The 17,293-nt window shown below is 35.4% G+C and overlaps 5 protein-coding genes across 5 annotated transcripts; 4 read left to right on the forward strand and 1 right to left on the reverse strand.

Annotated features, from left to right (window-relative positions):
- The first annotated feature begins 1,319 nt into the window (after window positions 1-1,319).
- On the forward strand, window positions 1,320-2,527 carry LOC109003028. The gene is made up of 2 exons (XM_018980983.2): window positions 1,320-2,155; window positions 2,272-2,527. Exons 1-2 carry the CDS (start codon window positions 1,541-1,543, stop codon window positions 2,347-2,349), a joined length of 693 nt encoding a protein of 230 aa, XP_018836528.2. The 5' UTR covers window positions 1,320-1,540; the 3' UTR covers window positions 2,350-2,527.
- A 2,489-nt stretch (window positions 2,528-5,016) lies between these two features.
- On the forward strand, window positions 5,017-6,347 carry LOC109002977. Its single transcript, XM_035683283.1, has 2 exons — window positions 5,017-5,857; window positions 5,972-6,347. Exons 1-2 carry the CDS (start codon window positions 5,243-5,245, stop codon window positions 6,047-6,049), a joined length of 693 nt encoding a protein of 230 aa, XP_035539176.1. The 5' UTR covers window positions 5,017-5,242; the 3' UTR covers window positions 6,050-6,347.
- A 2,929-nt stretch (window positions 6,348-9,276) lies between these two features.
- LOC109002981 lies at window positions 9,277-10,254 on the forward strand. The gene is made up of 2 exons (XM_018980917.2): window positions 9,277-9,917; window positions 10,034-10,254. Exons 1-2 carry the CDS (start codon window positions 9,300-9,302, stop codon window positions 10,109-10,111), a joined length of 696 nt encoding a protein of 231 aa, XP_018836462.2. The 5' UTR covers window positions 9,277-9,299; the 3' UTR covers window positions 10,112-10,254.
- An 808-nt stretch (window positions 10,255-11,062) lies between these two features.
- LOC109003029 (60S ribosomal protein L23a-2-like) lies at window positions 11,063-13,175 on the forward strand. The gene is made up of 4 exons (XM_018980985.2): window positions 11,063-11,157; window positions 11,336-11,390; window positions 12,018-12,381; window positions 12,807-13,175. Exons 2-4 carry the CDS (start codon window positions 11,375-11,377, stop codon window positions 12,889-12,891), a joined length of 465 nt encoding a protein of 154 aa, XP_018836530.1. The 5' UTR covers window positions 11,063-11,157; window positions 11,336-11,374; the 3' UTR covers window positions 12,892-13,175.
- A 576-nt stretch (window positions 13,176-13,751) lies between these two features.
- On the reverse strand, window positions 13,752-16,917 carry LOC109003030 (psbP-like protein 1, chloroplastic). Its single transcript, XM_018980986.2, has 8 exons — window positions 16,758-16,917; window positions 16,563-16,665; window positions 15,934-16,014; window positions 15,634-15,716; window positions 15,364-15,486; window positions 15,155-15,226; window positions 14,443-14,539; window positions 13,752-14,066 (listed from the first exon to the last, which is right to left on the reverse strand). Exons 1-8 carry the CDS (start codon window positions 16,812-16,814, stop codon window positions 13,963-13,965), a joined length of 720 nt encoding a protein of 239 aa, XP_018836531.1. The 5' UTR covers window positions 16,815-16,917; the 3' UTR covers window positions 13,752-13,962.
- Between the last annotated feature and the right edge of the window lie 376 nt (window positions 16,918-17,293).

Here is a 17,293-nt window from a genome sequence, read left to right on the forward strand (position 1 = left end):
AAGAATTCCATCCATATAGAATTACAGACATCGAGGTTCAGAAGATACTTGGGGATGTTGGATTGTATTTTTCAGCCCTTGGGATAATCCTAATTCTGGATAACTTGTAGGATTACTTCTGGGTTCACTATATTCTTAAGAAAACAGAGTACCACTACAAAAACAGAGCGCTCAAACCACTTTTTGTATTTGATTTTTTTTTTTTAAATAAATTTTCAGTTATCTCTTATTTAAATTTCTTTTTTAAACTTGACATGACAGTCAATCAGCTTATTAACTCTCTTTCGTAAAGAATTAGGAAAATACTACTATGTCCACTTTATTTGACACCTCTATTTGACCGCTGGTCATTTTTTTTTTTTTTTTTACTTAGTGATTAAGGAAGTTATTTTGAATGTATTGATATATATTTTTTTATTTTTTAAATGTATTTAAATATGTTAAAAAAATGTGAAGAAAAAAGAAAAAAAAAAAAAAAAGTTTTTACGCTGGGCGGTATGCCCAGCGGTCAAATTGGGGCGGCAGAGTAGCCGCACCCAAAGAATTATATGCAATGAAGAAGAAAGAAAAGACTAGAGCACATAACGTGCTTCAGGAAAAGCTAAACAGAAGATGAAGTTTTTCATTCGTATATTTTCATTCTTCAGTACCTCAATACATTGAACCAAATAAATTTATATATATATATATATATGTACAGATTTCTCTAAGGTAAGATGAAAGAGCAAAATCTTGATCCAACGGTGTATGATGATACAGTTTGTTACGGAGGAATGTTCTGGAAATGGTACACGGGGTGCTCTACCATTTGTCGTGGTGCTCTGCCATCTGTTGCAGAAATATTCTGCTGCTTGAGACAATGGTTGGGTAGTGCGGCTGTGCTCTGCTCCTGCAGGCATGAGGAGGTTGTTGCCGTGGCTGCTGCTGTGTGCATGTTTTTTGAATGTCCTGAATCCATTGTTGTGGCCTGGCAAGATGAATTTTCTGTCATAATATTTCGTAACATCATCCAATGCACAGATAAAGCCGAAATCATTTAATTTAGCTCATTTCCATTACCAAGGCTATGCGCTCTGCATGGTAACCATGCGAAAACCAACGGTTGCATGCTGCTCTTTATTTCGACCATTCCTCTTCCCTATGTAGCAGTAATTGTTGGAGAAATTAGACAGCGAAATAAATAAATACACGCACTTCTGCAGACATAAAAAATTTGAAGTGGTTCGACGTACACAGAAAAAAAGAACTCCACTACTAGATAATAAAACACAGAAAAATATTAGATCACTTAACTCAACTCTCTACTTTTTCTCCAGACCTCTCCTCTCCCTCTCTCTTTTCTCTTCTTTGCTGTAAACGCACGACGATTTGCGGATAATTTTTCCTCAAATTTGATGGCTGTGAATCTTGTTGGCAGACAGTTGGGGAACAAGCCCATCAGTAACGGAGCCTCTCTCTAGCCGTATTATATACAGAACCACAACACCCTAGTGAAATACAGCCACTTCAACTAGCGCCATACCTGGAGTGGTAAGCGGCAATGGCATCCACCGAAATTAGCCTTAAGCTCCTTATCGACACAAAGGGTCGCAAAGTCCTGTTTGCAGAAGTTGGGAAGGACTTCGTGGATTTTCTTTTTGCCCTTCTTTCTTTCCCAGTTGGGACTATCATTCGGCTCCTCTTAAAGAATGGTATGGTGGGTTCCCTAAGCAATCTATATGAAAGCATAGAAAAGCTGAATGAGACATATTTGCAGCCTAACCTGAACAAGGACAACCTTCTGAAGCCCAAAGTTGCTGTCACTGCTGGTTATGATGCCCCTCTCTTGCTGACAGAAGATGAATCCATTAACAGAAAGCAATATTACATGTGTTCCAATTACGATCTAAATGTGGCTGATAATCCAGAAGCCATTTGTCCTACGTGTGAACACTTGATGAATACTGAGATTCCTTTTGTTGCTCCAACGAGGACAAGTGATCAGATATCATCCGATGAGGGAGGTTTTGTGAAAGGGGTGGTGACTTACATGGTGATGGATGACTTGGTAGTCAAACCCATGTCTACTATTTCCGGTATAACTTTGCTCAACAAGTTCAATGTCCAGGAATTAGGTTCTCTTGAAGAGAGGATGGTTACTTTTGACATGGCTGAGGTATATCTATAAACGATGCTAATTAATCTTAATTTTTCTCTCACCTTCATTAGGTTTTTAATATATTTTGTGGGACTGAGACATACGTACTGATCTCCATGTCCATTTGTTGCTAGGGTTTGAAGCTGCTGAAGTACTCCCTGAGTTCCAAGACAGTTCTAAGCAGTGTTTTCCTTGGGAATACAGAGCCATAGGAGCTAGGGGCGATATGGATGCTTGGAATAAAATCCAAATTATTTCCTTAATTTGGAAGTAGAATGTAGTTTGCTAAACTGTCTCATGAAAGTGTTGTGTGAGGAGAATATGCTAAAGAACTGGAATCTTGGTGCTGTTTTTGCTTAACCATCTAGAGATGATTTGGATTAACCTGTTTTTCCTGTTTTTTATTGTGGATTTCTGCGAAAAAGCCAAGATGTTGCCTACTCTCCGTATTCTTTTTGTTTTTTGTTTTTAATTATATCAATTTAATTTACCAACAATGTCTATGCTCACTAAAATCAGACAAGGCATTTAGGATGTATGATATTAAATTAAATTCACATAAAGATCACCAGATTAATAAAAATGAAGTAAGGTTTTATATATGTAATTCTGTACAGTATATGTAGAAACAACATTCATCTTCTTCGCTGGAAAACCTGACTCTACGGCCGCGGCAGCCATCACCGTCTCTCACAGGTTACAAATCTTTCCGTCTTCCTAAATGCACATTGTGCTGTGTTAATTAATTCAGTTTCTATGTGCGTAAACGGTTTTCGATATCACTGTCTTAGATAACAATTTTGTTATCTATATCTGAAACTTAATATTGGTGGGGACACTTATCTATCTAGAGGTCTTGAACGCTGCTTACAATTCTCTTGAAGGGGTGATCTCTGAGGTCGCTTTCATTTTGAATTTGGTTTTTCAGTTGACGAAGTGCTTTGGGTAGAGCTTTCTTCATTGTGCAATGTTTTGGTACTATTGCTTTCTTCTGTCTCTTCGGAATGGTTTCTATTTTCTTTTGGGATGGTGAAGAAACGGTAATTTTTAAGGGTGGTTGTCGGATGTGATTTGGAATCCAGGAGTTCGAGTTTCTTCTCTTTTAAATTTAGTTTATGTGAATGTTAAATTTGTATCGCATTGAACTACTTTTTTGAGTTTATTTGATGCTTATCAATGGAGGAATCTTGAGTGAGGGATGCTGAAGAGGAGGTTGGCTATCCTGTGAGAAGAAGAGAAGAAACGATTTTTTGTTTTTTTACTTTGGGGGGGACGGGATCAGTTCTTTTCTGTACGAGAGAGGGAGGTGTTTTGTACGAGAGAAAGAGAAATCATACTTGTAGTGGCAAATTTCGCATAATTATTTTTAAAAAATTAAATAAATATAAGATTTATATGAAAAAAAATTAATTTTTTAATAATAATTTTTTTTTAAATGTCTGTACGATACTTATATACTCTATAATTACATGTAACATTACTCCAAGAGAAATAGGAGAAAATTTGGAATTGAATCTTTTATATTTTTTAATCTAAGTCAGCATTTTTTATGCGGTATATTACACTATGTGTAGCATGCCTATCTTTTAGCAAAACCTCAATATATTATTTATTTTGGGTAATGAATGATTATGTAGTTTCAAATCTGTCAGAGCATTTGTATTGACTTAGCCAAATTTCAATTAAATCATATTTTGAAGAATATCTACTAAATTTCTATTATATTAGATTAGCTAAACCCAACTCATTTGAAAGATGATGTATAATAACTACATTCCTAAAATCAAGGAATTGTAGCATTTTCATTCTAATATTTTATTATTTTTTGTGTTTTCCTTTTCCTTCTTTCTAGTGTAATTTTATCTCTACAATAACTTCATCCCTAAATTTACGATGTATTTTTTTATTATTAATTATATTTTTATAGAATAATATTAATCATCTTTCTTTTAATATTTTTTAAAATATAAAAATAATTAAGAAATTATTTTTTACATCTATCTATAATCATGTAAAAATTATAATAATATGAGAAAATATAAATAAGCTTTTTATTAATTATTTATAAGGTACAAAATAATGCAATAATCTTATCTTATAACGAATTATAATATAAATAATGTTCATCTATATAATTTAATTAAAGAAATATTAATAATTAATAATAATAATATTTTATTATTTTAAAGAATGTGATGATTAATCCAATATAAATTTTAAATTTTGAGTAATTGGCTAAAAGTAAAAAAAAATTCATATTAGTCAAATTTTAAAGATTGAGATTGCTAACCCAATGCCAATACTTTCCCACGTAAATGTGAGAGTATCGGAGATTAATTTCATAACATCGCCTCATCGAGTCGGGATTTTGATGGATGAATATGTTTCAATCTGAGGAGATGAACTTCCAACAAAACCGAGTAATCTGGGTTCACTATATTCTCAAGAAAACCGAGAACCACTACAAAAACTGAACATTTATTTTAACAACTCTTTTGGATCATGAAGCAAAGTCTCATCCGAACAACCTTTTAACCATAGAGAGTGACGAACTCAAAAAAGTTGCCCTCGCCATTCCCCATTCTTTGTCATTGAAGTGGGAAGTGGTAAAGCAGGCGTGAGGGAGGGATTTTGATGTTTGAGAGCCCCAGTTGTAAAGTAGAGAAAGGAATTCTAGAAAGCAGATCATGAGATACACGACGGTGTGCTTGGTCCTTCGATATGAAGCCAGGTGACACGCCAAACCACTTTTTGTGTTTGGTTCTTTTTTTTATATATATAAATAAATTTTAGTTATCTCTTAATTAAATTTCTTTTTTAAAACTTGACATGATGACAGCCAGGTCGATCAGCTAATTTCGTAACTTCATCCCATGCAGATAAAGCCGGAATTATTTAGCTCATTTCCATTACCAAGGCTATGCGCTCTCAATGGTACCCGTGCGAAAACCAACGGTTGCATGCTGCTCTTTATTTCGACCATTCCTCTTCCCGATGTAGCAGCAATGGAGTCTCTCTCGAGCCGCATTATATACAGAACCACAACGCCCTAGTGAAACACAGCCGCTTCAACTAGCAGCGTCATAACTGGAGTGGTAAGAGGCAATGGCATCCACCGAAATTAGCCTTAAGCTCCTTATCGACACAAAGGGTCGCAAAGTCCTGTTTGCAGAAGTTGGGAAGGACTTCGTGGATTTTCTATTTGCCCTTCTTTCTTTCCCAGTCGGGACTGTCATTCGGCTCCTCTTAAAGAATGGTATGGTGGGTTGCCTAAGCAATCTATATGAAAGCATAGAAAAGCTGAATGAGACATACTTGCAGCCTAACCAGAACAAGGACACCCTTCTGAAGCCCAAAGTTGCTGTCGTTTCTGGTTATGATGCCCCTCTCTTGCTGACAGACGATGAATCCATCAACAGAAGGCAATATTACACGTGTTCCAATTACCATCGAAATGTGGCTGATAATCCAAAAGCCATTTGTCCTGAGTGTAAACGCTTGATGAATACTGAGCTTCCATTTGTTGCTCCAACGAGGACAACTGATCAGATATCGTCCGATGAGGGAGGTTTTGTGAAAGGGGTGGTGACTTACATGGTGATGGATGACTTGGTAGTCAAACCCATGTCTACTATTTCCGGTATAACTTTGCTCAACAAGTTCAATGTCCAGGAATTAGGTTCTCTTGAAGAGAGGATGGTTACTTTTGACATGGCTGAGGTATATCTATAAACGATGCTAATTAATCTTAATTTTTCTCTCACCTTCATTAGGCTTTTAATATATTTTGTGGGACTGACATACGTACTGATCTCCATGTCCATTTGTTGCTAGGGTTTGAAGCTGCTGAAGTACTCCCTGAGTTCCAAGACAGTTCTAAGCAGTGTTTTCCTTGGGAATACAGAGCCATAGGAGCTAGGGGCGATATGGATGCTTGGAATAAAATCCAAATTATTTCTTTAATTTGGAAGTGGAATGTAGTTTGCTAGACTGTCTCAAGAAAGTGTTGTGTGAGGAGAATATGCTAAAGAACTGGAATTTTGGTGCTGTTTTTGCTTAACCATCTAGAGATGATTTGGATTAACCTGTTTTTCCTGTTTTGTATTGTGGATTTCTGCGAAAAAGCCAAGATGTTGCCTACTCTCCGGATTCTTTTTGTTTTTTGTTTTTAATTATATCAATTTACCAACAATGTCTATGCTCACTAAAATCAGACAAGGCATTTAGGATGTATGATATTAAATTAAATTCACATAAAGATCACCAGATTAATAAAAATGAAGTAAGGTTTTATATATGTAATTCTGTACAGTATATGTAGAAACAACATTCATCTTCTTCGCTGGAAAACCTGACTCTACGGCCGCGGCAGCCATCACCGTCTCTCACAGGTTACAAATCTTTCCGTCTTCCTAAATGCACATTGTGCTGTGTTAATTAATTCAGTTTCTATGTGCGTAAACGGTATTCGATATCACTGTCTGATAACAATTTTGTTATCTATATCTGAAACTTAATATTAGTGGGGACACTTATGATCTATCTAGAGGTCTTGAACGCTGCTTACATTTCTCTTGAAGGGGTGATCTTTGGGTAGATCGCTTTCTTCATTGTGCAATGTTTTGGTACCATTGCTTTCTTCTGGCTCTTCGGAATGGTGTCTATTTTCTTTTGGGATTGTGAAGAAACGGTAATTTTTAAGGGTGGTTGTTGGATGTGATTTGGATTTCAGGAGTTCGAGTTAATTTCTTGTCTTTTCAATTTAGTTTCTGTGAATGTTAAATTTGTATCACATTCAACTACTTTTTTGAGTTTATTTGATACTTATCAACGTTGAGTGAGGGATGCTGAGGAGGTTGGCTATCCTGTGAGAAGAAGAGAAGAAACGATATATTTTTTTTCTTTTACTTTTGGTGGACGGAATCAGTTCTGTATGAGGGAAGAAACGATTTGGGAGATTTTGGCTTCGTTTGGTTAGTTAAATACTCTCAATTCATCATTACAACTTTTTCAAATTTCAACATAAAATATAATAAACAATTCAACTTTTTCAAATCCCAAAATAATAATAATATTAAAAAATAATATTCTAACAATATTTTATCATCTCAACTCAACTCAACTCAACTCACTTCAACATTCAAACACAACCTTTCTGTACGAGAGAGGGAGGTGTTTTGTACGAGAGAAAGAGAAATCATACTTGTAGCGGCAAATCTCGCATAATTATTTTTAAAAAATTGAATAAATATAAAATTTATATAAAAAAATTAATTTTTTAATAATAAATTTTATTTTATTTTTAAAATAACTGTACGATATTTATACATTTTATAACTGTATGTAATATTACTCCGAGAGAAAAGATAGAAAATTTAGAGTTAATTCTTTTATCTTTATTAATCCAAGTCAGCATTTTTTATGCCGTGTATTACACTTAAAAGGCTTATGTGTAGCATGTCTATCTTTTAGCAAAACCTCAATATATTATTTATTTTGGGAAATGAATGATTATGGGATTTTAAATTTGTCAAGCACTTGCATTGGCTTAGTCAAATCTCAATGAAATCATATTTTGAAGAATGTCTACTAAATTTCTGTTATATTATATTAGCTAAACCCAACTCTTTTGAAAGATGATGTATAGTAACTTCATTCCTAAAGTCATATGAAAGGAATTGTAATATTTTCATTCTAATATTTTATTATTTCTTGTGTTTTTCTTTTCTTTCTTTCTAGTGTAATTTCATCCATATAATAACTTTATTCCTAAAATTACGATGCAGTTTTTTATTATTAATTATATTTTTATAAAATAATATTAATCATCTTTCTTTTAATATTTTTTAAAATATAAAAATAATTAAGAAATTATTTTTTACATCTATCTATAATCATGTAAAAATTATAATAATATGAGAAAATATAAATAAGCTTTTTATTAATTATTTATAAGGTACAAAATAATGCAATAATCTTATCTTATAACGAATTATAATATAAATAATGTTTATCTATATAATTTAATTAAAGAAATATTAATAATTAATAATAATAATATTTTATTATTTTAAAGAATGTGATGATTAATCCAATGTAAATTTTAAATTTTGAGTAATTGGCTAAAAATAAAAAAAAAATTCATATTAATCAAATTTTAAAGATTGAAATTGCTAATCCAATGCCAATACTTTCCCACGTAAATGTGGGAGTATCGGAGATTAATTTCATGACATCGCCGCATCGAGTCTGGGTTTTGATGGATGAATATGTTTCAATCTGAGGAGATGACTTCCAACAAAACCGAGTAATCTGGGTTCACTATAAAAATTGAACATTTAATTTTAACAACTCTTAATTTGGATAATGAAGCAAAGTCTCATCCGAACAACCTTTTAATCATAGAGAGTGACGAACTCAAAAAAGTTGCCGTCGCCATTCCCCATTCTTTGTCATTGAAGTGGGAAGTGGTAAAGCAGGCGTGAGGGAGGGATTGATGTTTGAGAGCCCCAATTATAAAGTAGAGAAAGGAATTTTAGAATGCAGATCAGATACACGACGATGTGTTTGGTCCTTCGATCTGAAGCCAGGTGACACGTCAAACCACTTTTTGTGTTTGGTTCTTTTTTTTTTTTTTATATATAAATAATTTTTTAATTATCTCTTAATTAAATTTCTTTTTTAAACTTCACATGATAACAGTCATGTCCATCAGCTAATTATAAAGAGTATTGCTATAGGTCCTGAATTTGAGATTGAATAGTATCATTTTTTTTAATATATTTTTTTAATTATCATAAATATTTTTTAAAAAAATAAAAAATTTATAACATTATTAAAAAATATTTTTCTTAATGATAAAAAAAAAAAATCCCATTCGAGACCTTTATTCATTTCTCAATTATTAACTTTGCTTCGTAACGTCATCCCATGCAGATAAAGCCGGAATCATTTAGCTCATTTCCATTACCAAGGCTATGCGCTCTCAATGGTTCCCATGCGAAAACCAACCGTTGCATGCTGCTCTTTATTTCGACCATTCCTCTTCCCTATGTAGCAGTAATGGAGTCTCTCTCGAGCCGTATTATATACAGAACCACAACGCCCTAGTGAAACACAGCCGCTTCAACTAGCAGCGTCATAACTGGAGTGGTAAGCGGCAATGGCATCCACCGAAATTAGCCTTAAGCTCCTTATCGACACAAAGTGTCGCAAAGTCCTGTTTGCAGAAGTTGGGAAGGACTTCGTGGATTTTCTATTTGCCCTTCTTTCTTTCCCAGTTGGGACTGTCATTCGGCTCCTCTTAAAGAATGGTATGGTGGGTTGCCTAAGCAATCTATATGAAAGCATAGAAAAGCTGAATGAGACATACTTGCAACCTAACCAGAACAAGGACACCCTTCTGAAGCCCAAAGTTGCTGTCGTTTCTGGCTATGATGCCCCTCTCTTGCTGACAGAAGATGAATCCATTAACAGAAAGCAATATTACATGTGTTCCAATTACCATCATAATGTGGCTGATAATCCAAAAGCCATTTGTCCTGCGTGTAAACGCTTGATGAATACTGAGATTCCTTTTGTTGCTCCAACGAGGACAACGTCTGATCAGATATCGTCCGATGAGGGAGGTTTTGTGAAAGGGGTGGTTACTTACATGGTGATGGATGACTTGGTAGTCAAACCCATGTCTACTATTTCCGGTATAACGTTGCTCAACAAGTTCAATGTCCAGGAATTAGGTTCTCTTGAAGAGAGGGTGGTTACTTTTGACATGGCTGAGGTATATCTATATATGATGCTAATTAATCTGAATTTTTCTCTCACCTCCATTAGGTTTTTAATACATTTTGTGGGACTGAGACATACGTACTGATCTCCATGTCCATTTGTTGCTAGGGTCTGAAGCTGCTGAAGTACTCCCTGAGTTCCAAGACAGTTCTAAGCAGTGTTTTCCTTGGGAATACAGGGCCGTAGGAGCTAGGGGCGATATGGTTGCTTGGAATAAAATCCCATTTATTTTCTTAATTTGGAAGTAAAATGTAGTTTGCTAAACTGTCTCAAGAAAGTGTCGTGTGAGGAGAATATGCTAAATAAATGGAATTTTGTTGCTGTTTTTGCTTAACCATCTAGAGATTATTTGGATTAACCTGTTTTTCCTGTTTTGTATTGTGGATTGTTACATTATGCATGCTAAATGGAGTTCTGCGAAAAAGCCAAGATCGATGTTGCCTTCTCTCCAGATTTTTTTTGTTGTTTTTAATTATATCAATTTACCAACAATGTCTTTGATCACTAAAATCATACATGCAAGGGGTGACTAATCAGCCAAAAAGTTTTCCTTTAGTCCAAAATGATCAATATGTACGGTCACAACAAGTTATTGTTGAGATTCGTGCAGGAATATAAACTTTTAATTTTAAAGAAAAGGTTTGAAAACATATTTATTTTGACTCAAAGGGAGAAATGCACGTGAGTATCGATGTACACCATGCACTGAAATTTACATACAGTAACGTGCATCTCTTACCAAAAACAAGTCATTTATAAATATTATCATGGGTTCGTGCCGCTATAGTGTAGCCCCTTTATTACTTCAAAAGGGTCAAGATAAAATTAACGTTAATTCTCCTTATGTTGAAAAAAGATCTATTTCTAGAGACGATGATCGAGTAAGACAATATAAAATAGATTGATAAAGGTATTATATTAAATTCACATAAAGAACAACGTTTCTATTGTCATCTTTTTTTCCCTTTGGGGCAGAAAATTGAGGGAAGGAACTTCCGTGGGCCTCTATAAATACTATAGTTACCATTTTAACATCGCGAAAGTCCAGCCCATTATATTGACTTGGGCTTATGCACGATCTGAAACGAAGTAAGTTTTTTTTTTTTTTTTTAATTACAAAAAGAAGTAAGGTTTTATATGTAATTCTGTACTGTACATGTAGAAACAATATTCATCTTCTTCGCTGGAAAACCCGACTCTACGGCCGCGGCAGCCATCACCGTCTCTCACAGGTTACAACAAATCTTTCCGTCTTCCTAAATGCACATTGTGCTGTGTTAATTAATTCAGTTTCTATGTGCTTAAACGGTATTCTATATCACTGTCTTAGATAACAATTTTGTTATCTAGATCTGAAACTTAATATTAGTGGGGACTAACGCGCTTTCATTTTGGAATTTGATTTTTTAGTTGACGAAGTGCTTTGGGTAGAGCTTTCTTCATTGTGCAATGGCTCCTGCTAAAGGTTCATTTCTTCTTCCAATTTCCTTTCTAAGTATTGTTTTGTTTCATTGTTGAAAGATTCTTGTCGTGGCTTTCTGTTTTTGACCATGATAAAAGTTTTCGTTTGTATAACTGAGTGTGTTGTGCCTCGTACGTGTTTGGATTAGTAATGGCTTAATAATTATGTGTGTGTTGCATCATAATTCCGAGATACGTTTGAATATATTTTTTGGCGAGTCTTCTTACCTTAAACTACATAGTTGGTATCCTTGGATCTTCCGAAAGACATGAGCGCATCTATTATTTGATTTTCTTTTGGGAGCGATGAAGCTGAAACTCCATGGAAAATTTTGAACGAATTGTGATCTACTTTCCAATGTCTGTTGACTTCACTCCTTTTACCCTTAAAGGTATACGTGTATGGCCACAAGTAATATTGCTCATCATCATTTAGCTGTAGCATTTCTTTTTCTTTTGTTTCTTTCTTCTTCCGTGTCTGAATCCCGTGGGATGTGCATTTCTTCGTTTTTTTTTTGGATGGGTATGTCCATTTGGGTGGGAATACCTTCACTGATCATGTGAGGAGTTCTTTGGAAAAAGATGTCTGGAGTTGCTGATGTACTTAAGTTTAATACTTATCTTTTTGCAGGTGATGTTACTAAAAAGGGTGATCCAAAGGCTCAAGCCTTGAAGGCTGCCAAAGCTGTGAAATCAGGTCCAGTCTTTAAGAAGAAAGCCAAGAAGATTCGGACATCAGTTACATTTCATCGGCCAAAGACATTGAAGAAGGAGAGGAACCCTAAATATCCTCGCATCAGTGCTCCCCCAAGAAATAAGTTGGATCATTACCAGATTCTCAAGTATCCCTTGACTACTGAGTCTGCAATGAAGAAGATTGAGGACAATAACACGCTGGTTTTCATTGTTGACATCCGTGCTGACAAGAAGAAGATCAAAGCTGCTGTGAAGAAGATGTATGACATTCAGGCCAAGAAAGTGAACACTTTGATCAGGTAAATTTCATTAATTCACAGTCGAGCGTCAAGACAAGTTTAGGTGGTTTACTTCTGGACATTTTTTATGAGTCACGAGTTTAACATGCATAATCATAGAAGTAATAGTTCCTGTAAACCTCATGTCTTGATTTGAAACCTATCCGCAAGATTCATGTGGGTATATAAGGGACGCATTGCTGGGCTTTGCAACTTACTAAAAACAATTCATATTTCTGCTGTAGATTGTAAATCCATAGTGCTATACTGCGTTAAAGGTTTAAGAGTCATTGCTTTCCCTTCTCCTTTACACTAGGCTTTCACATGACTGGAAAAGTTGACTATGTTTTCGGACACCCGGCACTCAAAAAAGAAACATCTAGGACTGGAAATGTTGGATATTTGTTTGCTATTTTATGTGCTGACCCTTCACTTTTTTTATGCAGGCCTGATGGAACCAAGAAGGCTTATGTTAGGTTGACACCGGACTATGATGCCTTAGACGTGGCGAACAAGATTGGCATCATCTGATTTTAGTACCCCCTTCGTCTTAGGTGATTCATTGATATGACAGTTTTGTTTGTACGAGGCATTGTGCATGATAGGGCGGGCTCCTATGTCAGTTGTTCATTTAAATTTGTATGGGAAACAATATTTTCTATACGGCTTATCCGCTGCTTAGAATTTTGGGAAATAGTTGTGGTTCTGATTTGCTAATATAGCAATGCAATTTTTCTTTGCGGGATTTAACATTGATCCTTCCCTTGCTTTCCATGGGGAATATTAGTATTTTCTATCGACCCAAGTTGACAGAACGATGGTGCATAGAGAGATTTTGATGGGAAAAATTCTACACATCATCTCACAAAACACACACTATACCTCTTTTAATTTTTTTCTTTTTTCTCCATAACAAGTATGTGGTATATGAATGATGAGTAAAACAACTCAATTATATATATATATATATATATAGATATATATTTCTGCTGAGTGATAACAATAATAAGTCATGAAGGTAGCGTTGGTGAGTTCTTGTTTGGTGCAATACTTTTTTGGCCTAGTAATATTTGCTCTAGTTAGAGTGTTATCTATCATTCATCGTTGGAGGAAATGAGACAGGAAAATGCCATTCATCCTCCCCCTCATCGCCCGAGCATCAGCCATCTAGTAGACACATCATGATCTCAAGTTTTACAAAATAATTGAGTTCTATATGGTCATCCCGACCTTCAATATAAAAATTGAAGATTTGATCTTCCTCCCCGCTTCCCAAAAAAACAAATACCTCAACATATTAAGAGAAAAAGCTTTCCTGCACGAATTATATATATATATATATATATATATATATATATGATCTTCAATGTAATTTCATTTGGAACAACAAAGAACCTGTCATCATGGTACTCCCTCTTTAATAAGTTAATTGAATGAGACACTGTCTTTACCGGAAATTCCATAAAAGAGAGCCAGAAGGCAGAAAGAAATGATTACCGACTGGTAATGGCTCGTGGACAACTCGAGCAAATGCACAGTGGTGCTTGCAGTTCAAAAGTAGATGCTTCTAATCTTATACAGGAAAATTGAGCGTCCACATGATCAAACATTGAAAATTTTGAAGGAATCAACGACAGTATGCAATTTGTCTTTCATCTTCTCCCACCTCCTCTCATTGGCCCCTGTGGTTAAAGTGTAAAACTTGCCTGCCATAATCAAAGTGATTCTCAGTAAAAAAAAATACATAATTTTGTAAAAAATGCTGAATCTTACGTGGCTACCTCAAGATAGTAGCAAAACAAGCTGTTTCATGTGGTATGTCAGTCTCAAATATCCTAGCGACCACTAATAAATATAGAGTGGTGAGGGGATTACTAATGCTATTCACTTTAAACGGAGGGATGGAATTAGGCCTAGTGAAAACATGACATCAGATTATACTACCGAGTTGAACATATTACTCTAAAGCAGTTTGACATAGCTTTTGCTGCAAACCAACTTCGTGGGATGGATCCAATAAATGATATATGGAATGTGTTACTGATGCAGCTAACATATCCAAATGAAGGAATTGTGCCATACCATTGCCTATGGAGACTGTGCTGAGAGCATGGCGGGTGTAGTTTGGAGCCTGAGCGGTGAACTCAAATGTGTAATAAGCTTTCCCATCGACATCATGCTGTACAATAGAAACGACAACTGACCAGTTAATAGTCTTTGGAATATTAGTTAAATATGTGCTCTATTCTTCAGCGTGCAAGTAATTGTCAAGAACAGGTGTCTACGACAAGTACGGTTTCAGAAATGACTTAACTACTGACCTTGAATGCAATATTGAAGGTAGGCTTACTGAGGCAGAGCCTGATGACAGTAGGATGCTATCTATTCTTATATGAAACTGACAAAAATTTCTTAATCCTTCCCCATAAAACGATAAAGTAAGCATATTTTTCTAAATGTCAACCAACAAAGAAACTGAAAGTGTACTTCAGCTAAAAAATGGAAAGATGACATAGCATTGAGTTTCATGGAGACAAAAGTGGACTTGATGTAAAGACAAATTAACTGTGGTCATCCCGAGGAGTACTAAGATACTTCTCTCATTACTGTACCAAAGAGGTACAGCAAAATATAAATCAAGGTTTGAGAAGAGATGAGACCAAGATAACAAATTGTCATATTACAGGGAATATTATATTTCCATATAAGCATAATTTAAATATACTCTGATTGACCAAACTTCTTTTTTTATAAGTATTACTCTGATTAACCAAACTTCCGGAGGAATTCAAACCTGTACTGCTTCGATTAGCTTTGTTTTTTGGGAAGGAGGGGCCAAGACCCTTTTAATCAAAGTCTCTGCAATCTGTGATCATTGTATGGTGAGTACGTAACAATCAAAACACACACACACACACACACACACACACACAATATATTATAAAAGAAACAGACACATTAAAATAGTTAAAGATGTTAATTATTTGAAATTTTAAGGCTAACCTCTTGGGGTGGCCCAATGTCTCGAATGTCCAGTTTGCTTGTTGGGATCACATTCACACTTACATTTTCTAATGGCTCAATAACATCTTTAAAAACCTTGTCTTGACCTTCAATTACTACTTCCTGCCAACTCCCAAGACATCAAAACATGGAGGAGCTACTCTTAACTTTTGGTATTTAGCAGTTCACTGACAGATAACTAAACAAAGACTAACATGAGCTGTAGATATAAAGACAATATAGAAGCAGATAAAACTGCACAAAGCACACCTGCCACCCAAATGGATAAAGAAATTCATATCCATCTTTCTTATCAGTGACTGGCAGAAATCCCTTCTTAGTTTCTGCAGCAACTGAGCCATATCAAGGGTGTACTCTTAGGATATCAGCCATCATTACTTAAGGAAACCAATGCACTACACAGAGAACAGGCGTTGCTTTCCTAGATGAGCACTACGTTAGTACAAAGATATGTAAAACCCAAATCCTTGAAAGGCAGACTTTCCAGGAAAATAAAAAACAGGAAAAAAAGGGGGTAAAGCTAGCCGCATAGTTATTAATAATACTTACACGATTTGGAATTTTGATTGAAGATGACAACCCAAGGGGCCACTGTCCCGACAGCTAGCATTTGGCGTCTTCCAGGTCTATCTGCCATGTTTTTAAAGATACATGCGTAATCAGTGTCTACCAAAGGTTTAATGCACTAATTACACTGACAGTGGAAAAATGTGGGGAATAAGAAAAGACTAATGTTCTATATAGTATTCGGATATCCACATATTTTATATGTATTAGTTTTATACACATATATTATATATGTCCATGCATGCACGGATCAACCTAGAATCATAACAAGCAATTACAGTCTTGTGCCCAAGGCCATCCAGCCAAAGCACATATCAAGAGCCTATTGATATAATTGACCTATTTCCCTAGGTAAGAGGCTAAACTAAATAGACTTTTGAATTGAATTTAAGATACATAAGTGGCAAACAGCTCGAGGAGATTGATAGGCTAAGTGGAAGTTTGAGTTTCTTGGCATTAAATTAAAGACAAACAATGCACTCCCCAAAATGCTAGGACTGATTACATGCACTGAAAGCCAGCGTGCGCTTTAAAAAATAAAGACGTAGCGACTGTTGCTTTCCGAATTTAAGAAGCAGATCATTAATTAAAGATTTAAAAGAAAATTTAACCTTGAGAAAGAGACCCTGTTGAGGACGTTGCTGCTTGCGCGTCCTTGACCAGAAATGAAATGCCACCTCTTCGGCAACAAGGCAACGTACTATGCTTCTGTAACTGAGCCATAAAACAAAGGCACTTGAGGAGAAAAGAAAAGAATAAAGTGGGGATTGTTGGAGTATAGAGTGGGAGAAAAGAGACTTGAGAACCTGAGGTAAAGAGTCGAGGAACAAAGTCTTTGTAGGTGAGTTTTGCAGAGACGCCATTGTTGGTACTCTCTGCGTGTGAAATAGTGGTAAGAGTTGGGAGTAAGAGGCTCTCCAAACTTTGTGGTGGAGAACCCAAGACCTTGTTATCTTATTAGTTTTTTTCTGTCGTCGGTCGATTTATCATATCCGTTACAGGAAGCGTGGAATGTGGGCAGCTATTTGACACCTGCATTGGGTTCATAGTGGGCCCTGAGATTTGGACCCACTTCTCATGGGTCCAAACCTAAAACTAATATCATTTAAAATTAATAATCCGATAAAAAATTTCATTTTACCACCTATTATTAAATGACCTGTTGAGGACGTTGCTGCTTGCGAGCCCTTGACCAGAAATGAAATGCCACCTCTTCGGCAACTTGGATGGGTTTAGGCCATGCGTGGGATGACCCATGTGTCAACCTACGATACGGCCCAACTTAGTCATAGAGTTTTGTTTGTATTTAAAATTTATCTCAATTTATTTTATTATTATAATT

The sequence above is a fragment of the Juglans regia genome, chromosome 12 (assembly GCF_001411555.2).
Source record: "Juglans regia cultivar Chandler chromosome 12, Walnut 2.0, whole genome shotgun sequence".
Classification (NCBI taxonomy): domain Eukaryota; kingdom Viridiplantae; phylum Streptophyta; class Magnoliopsida; order Fagales; family Juglandaceae; genus Juglans; species Juglans regia.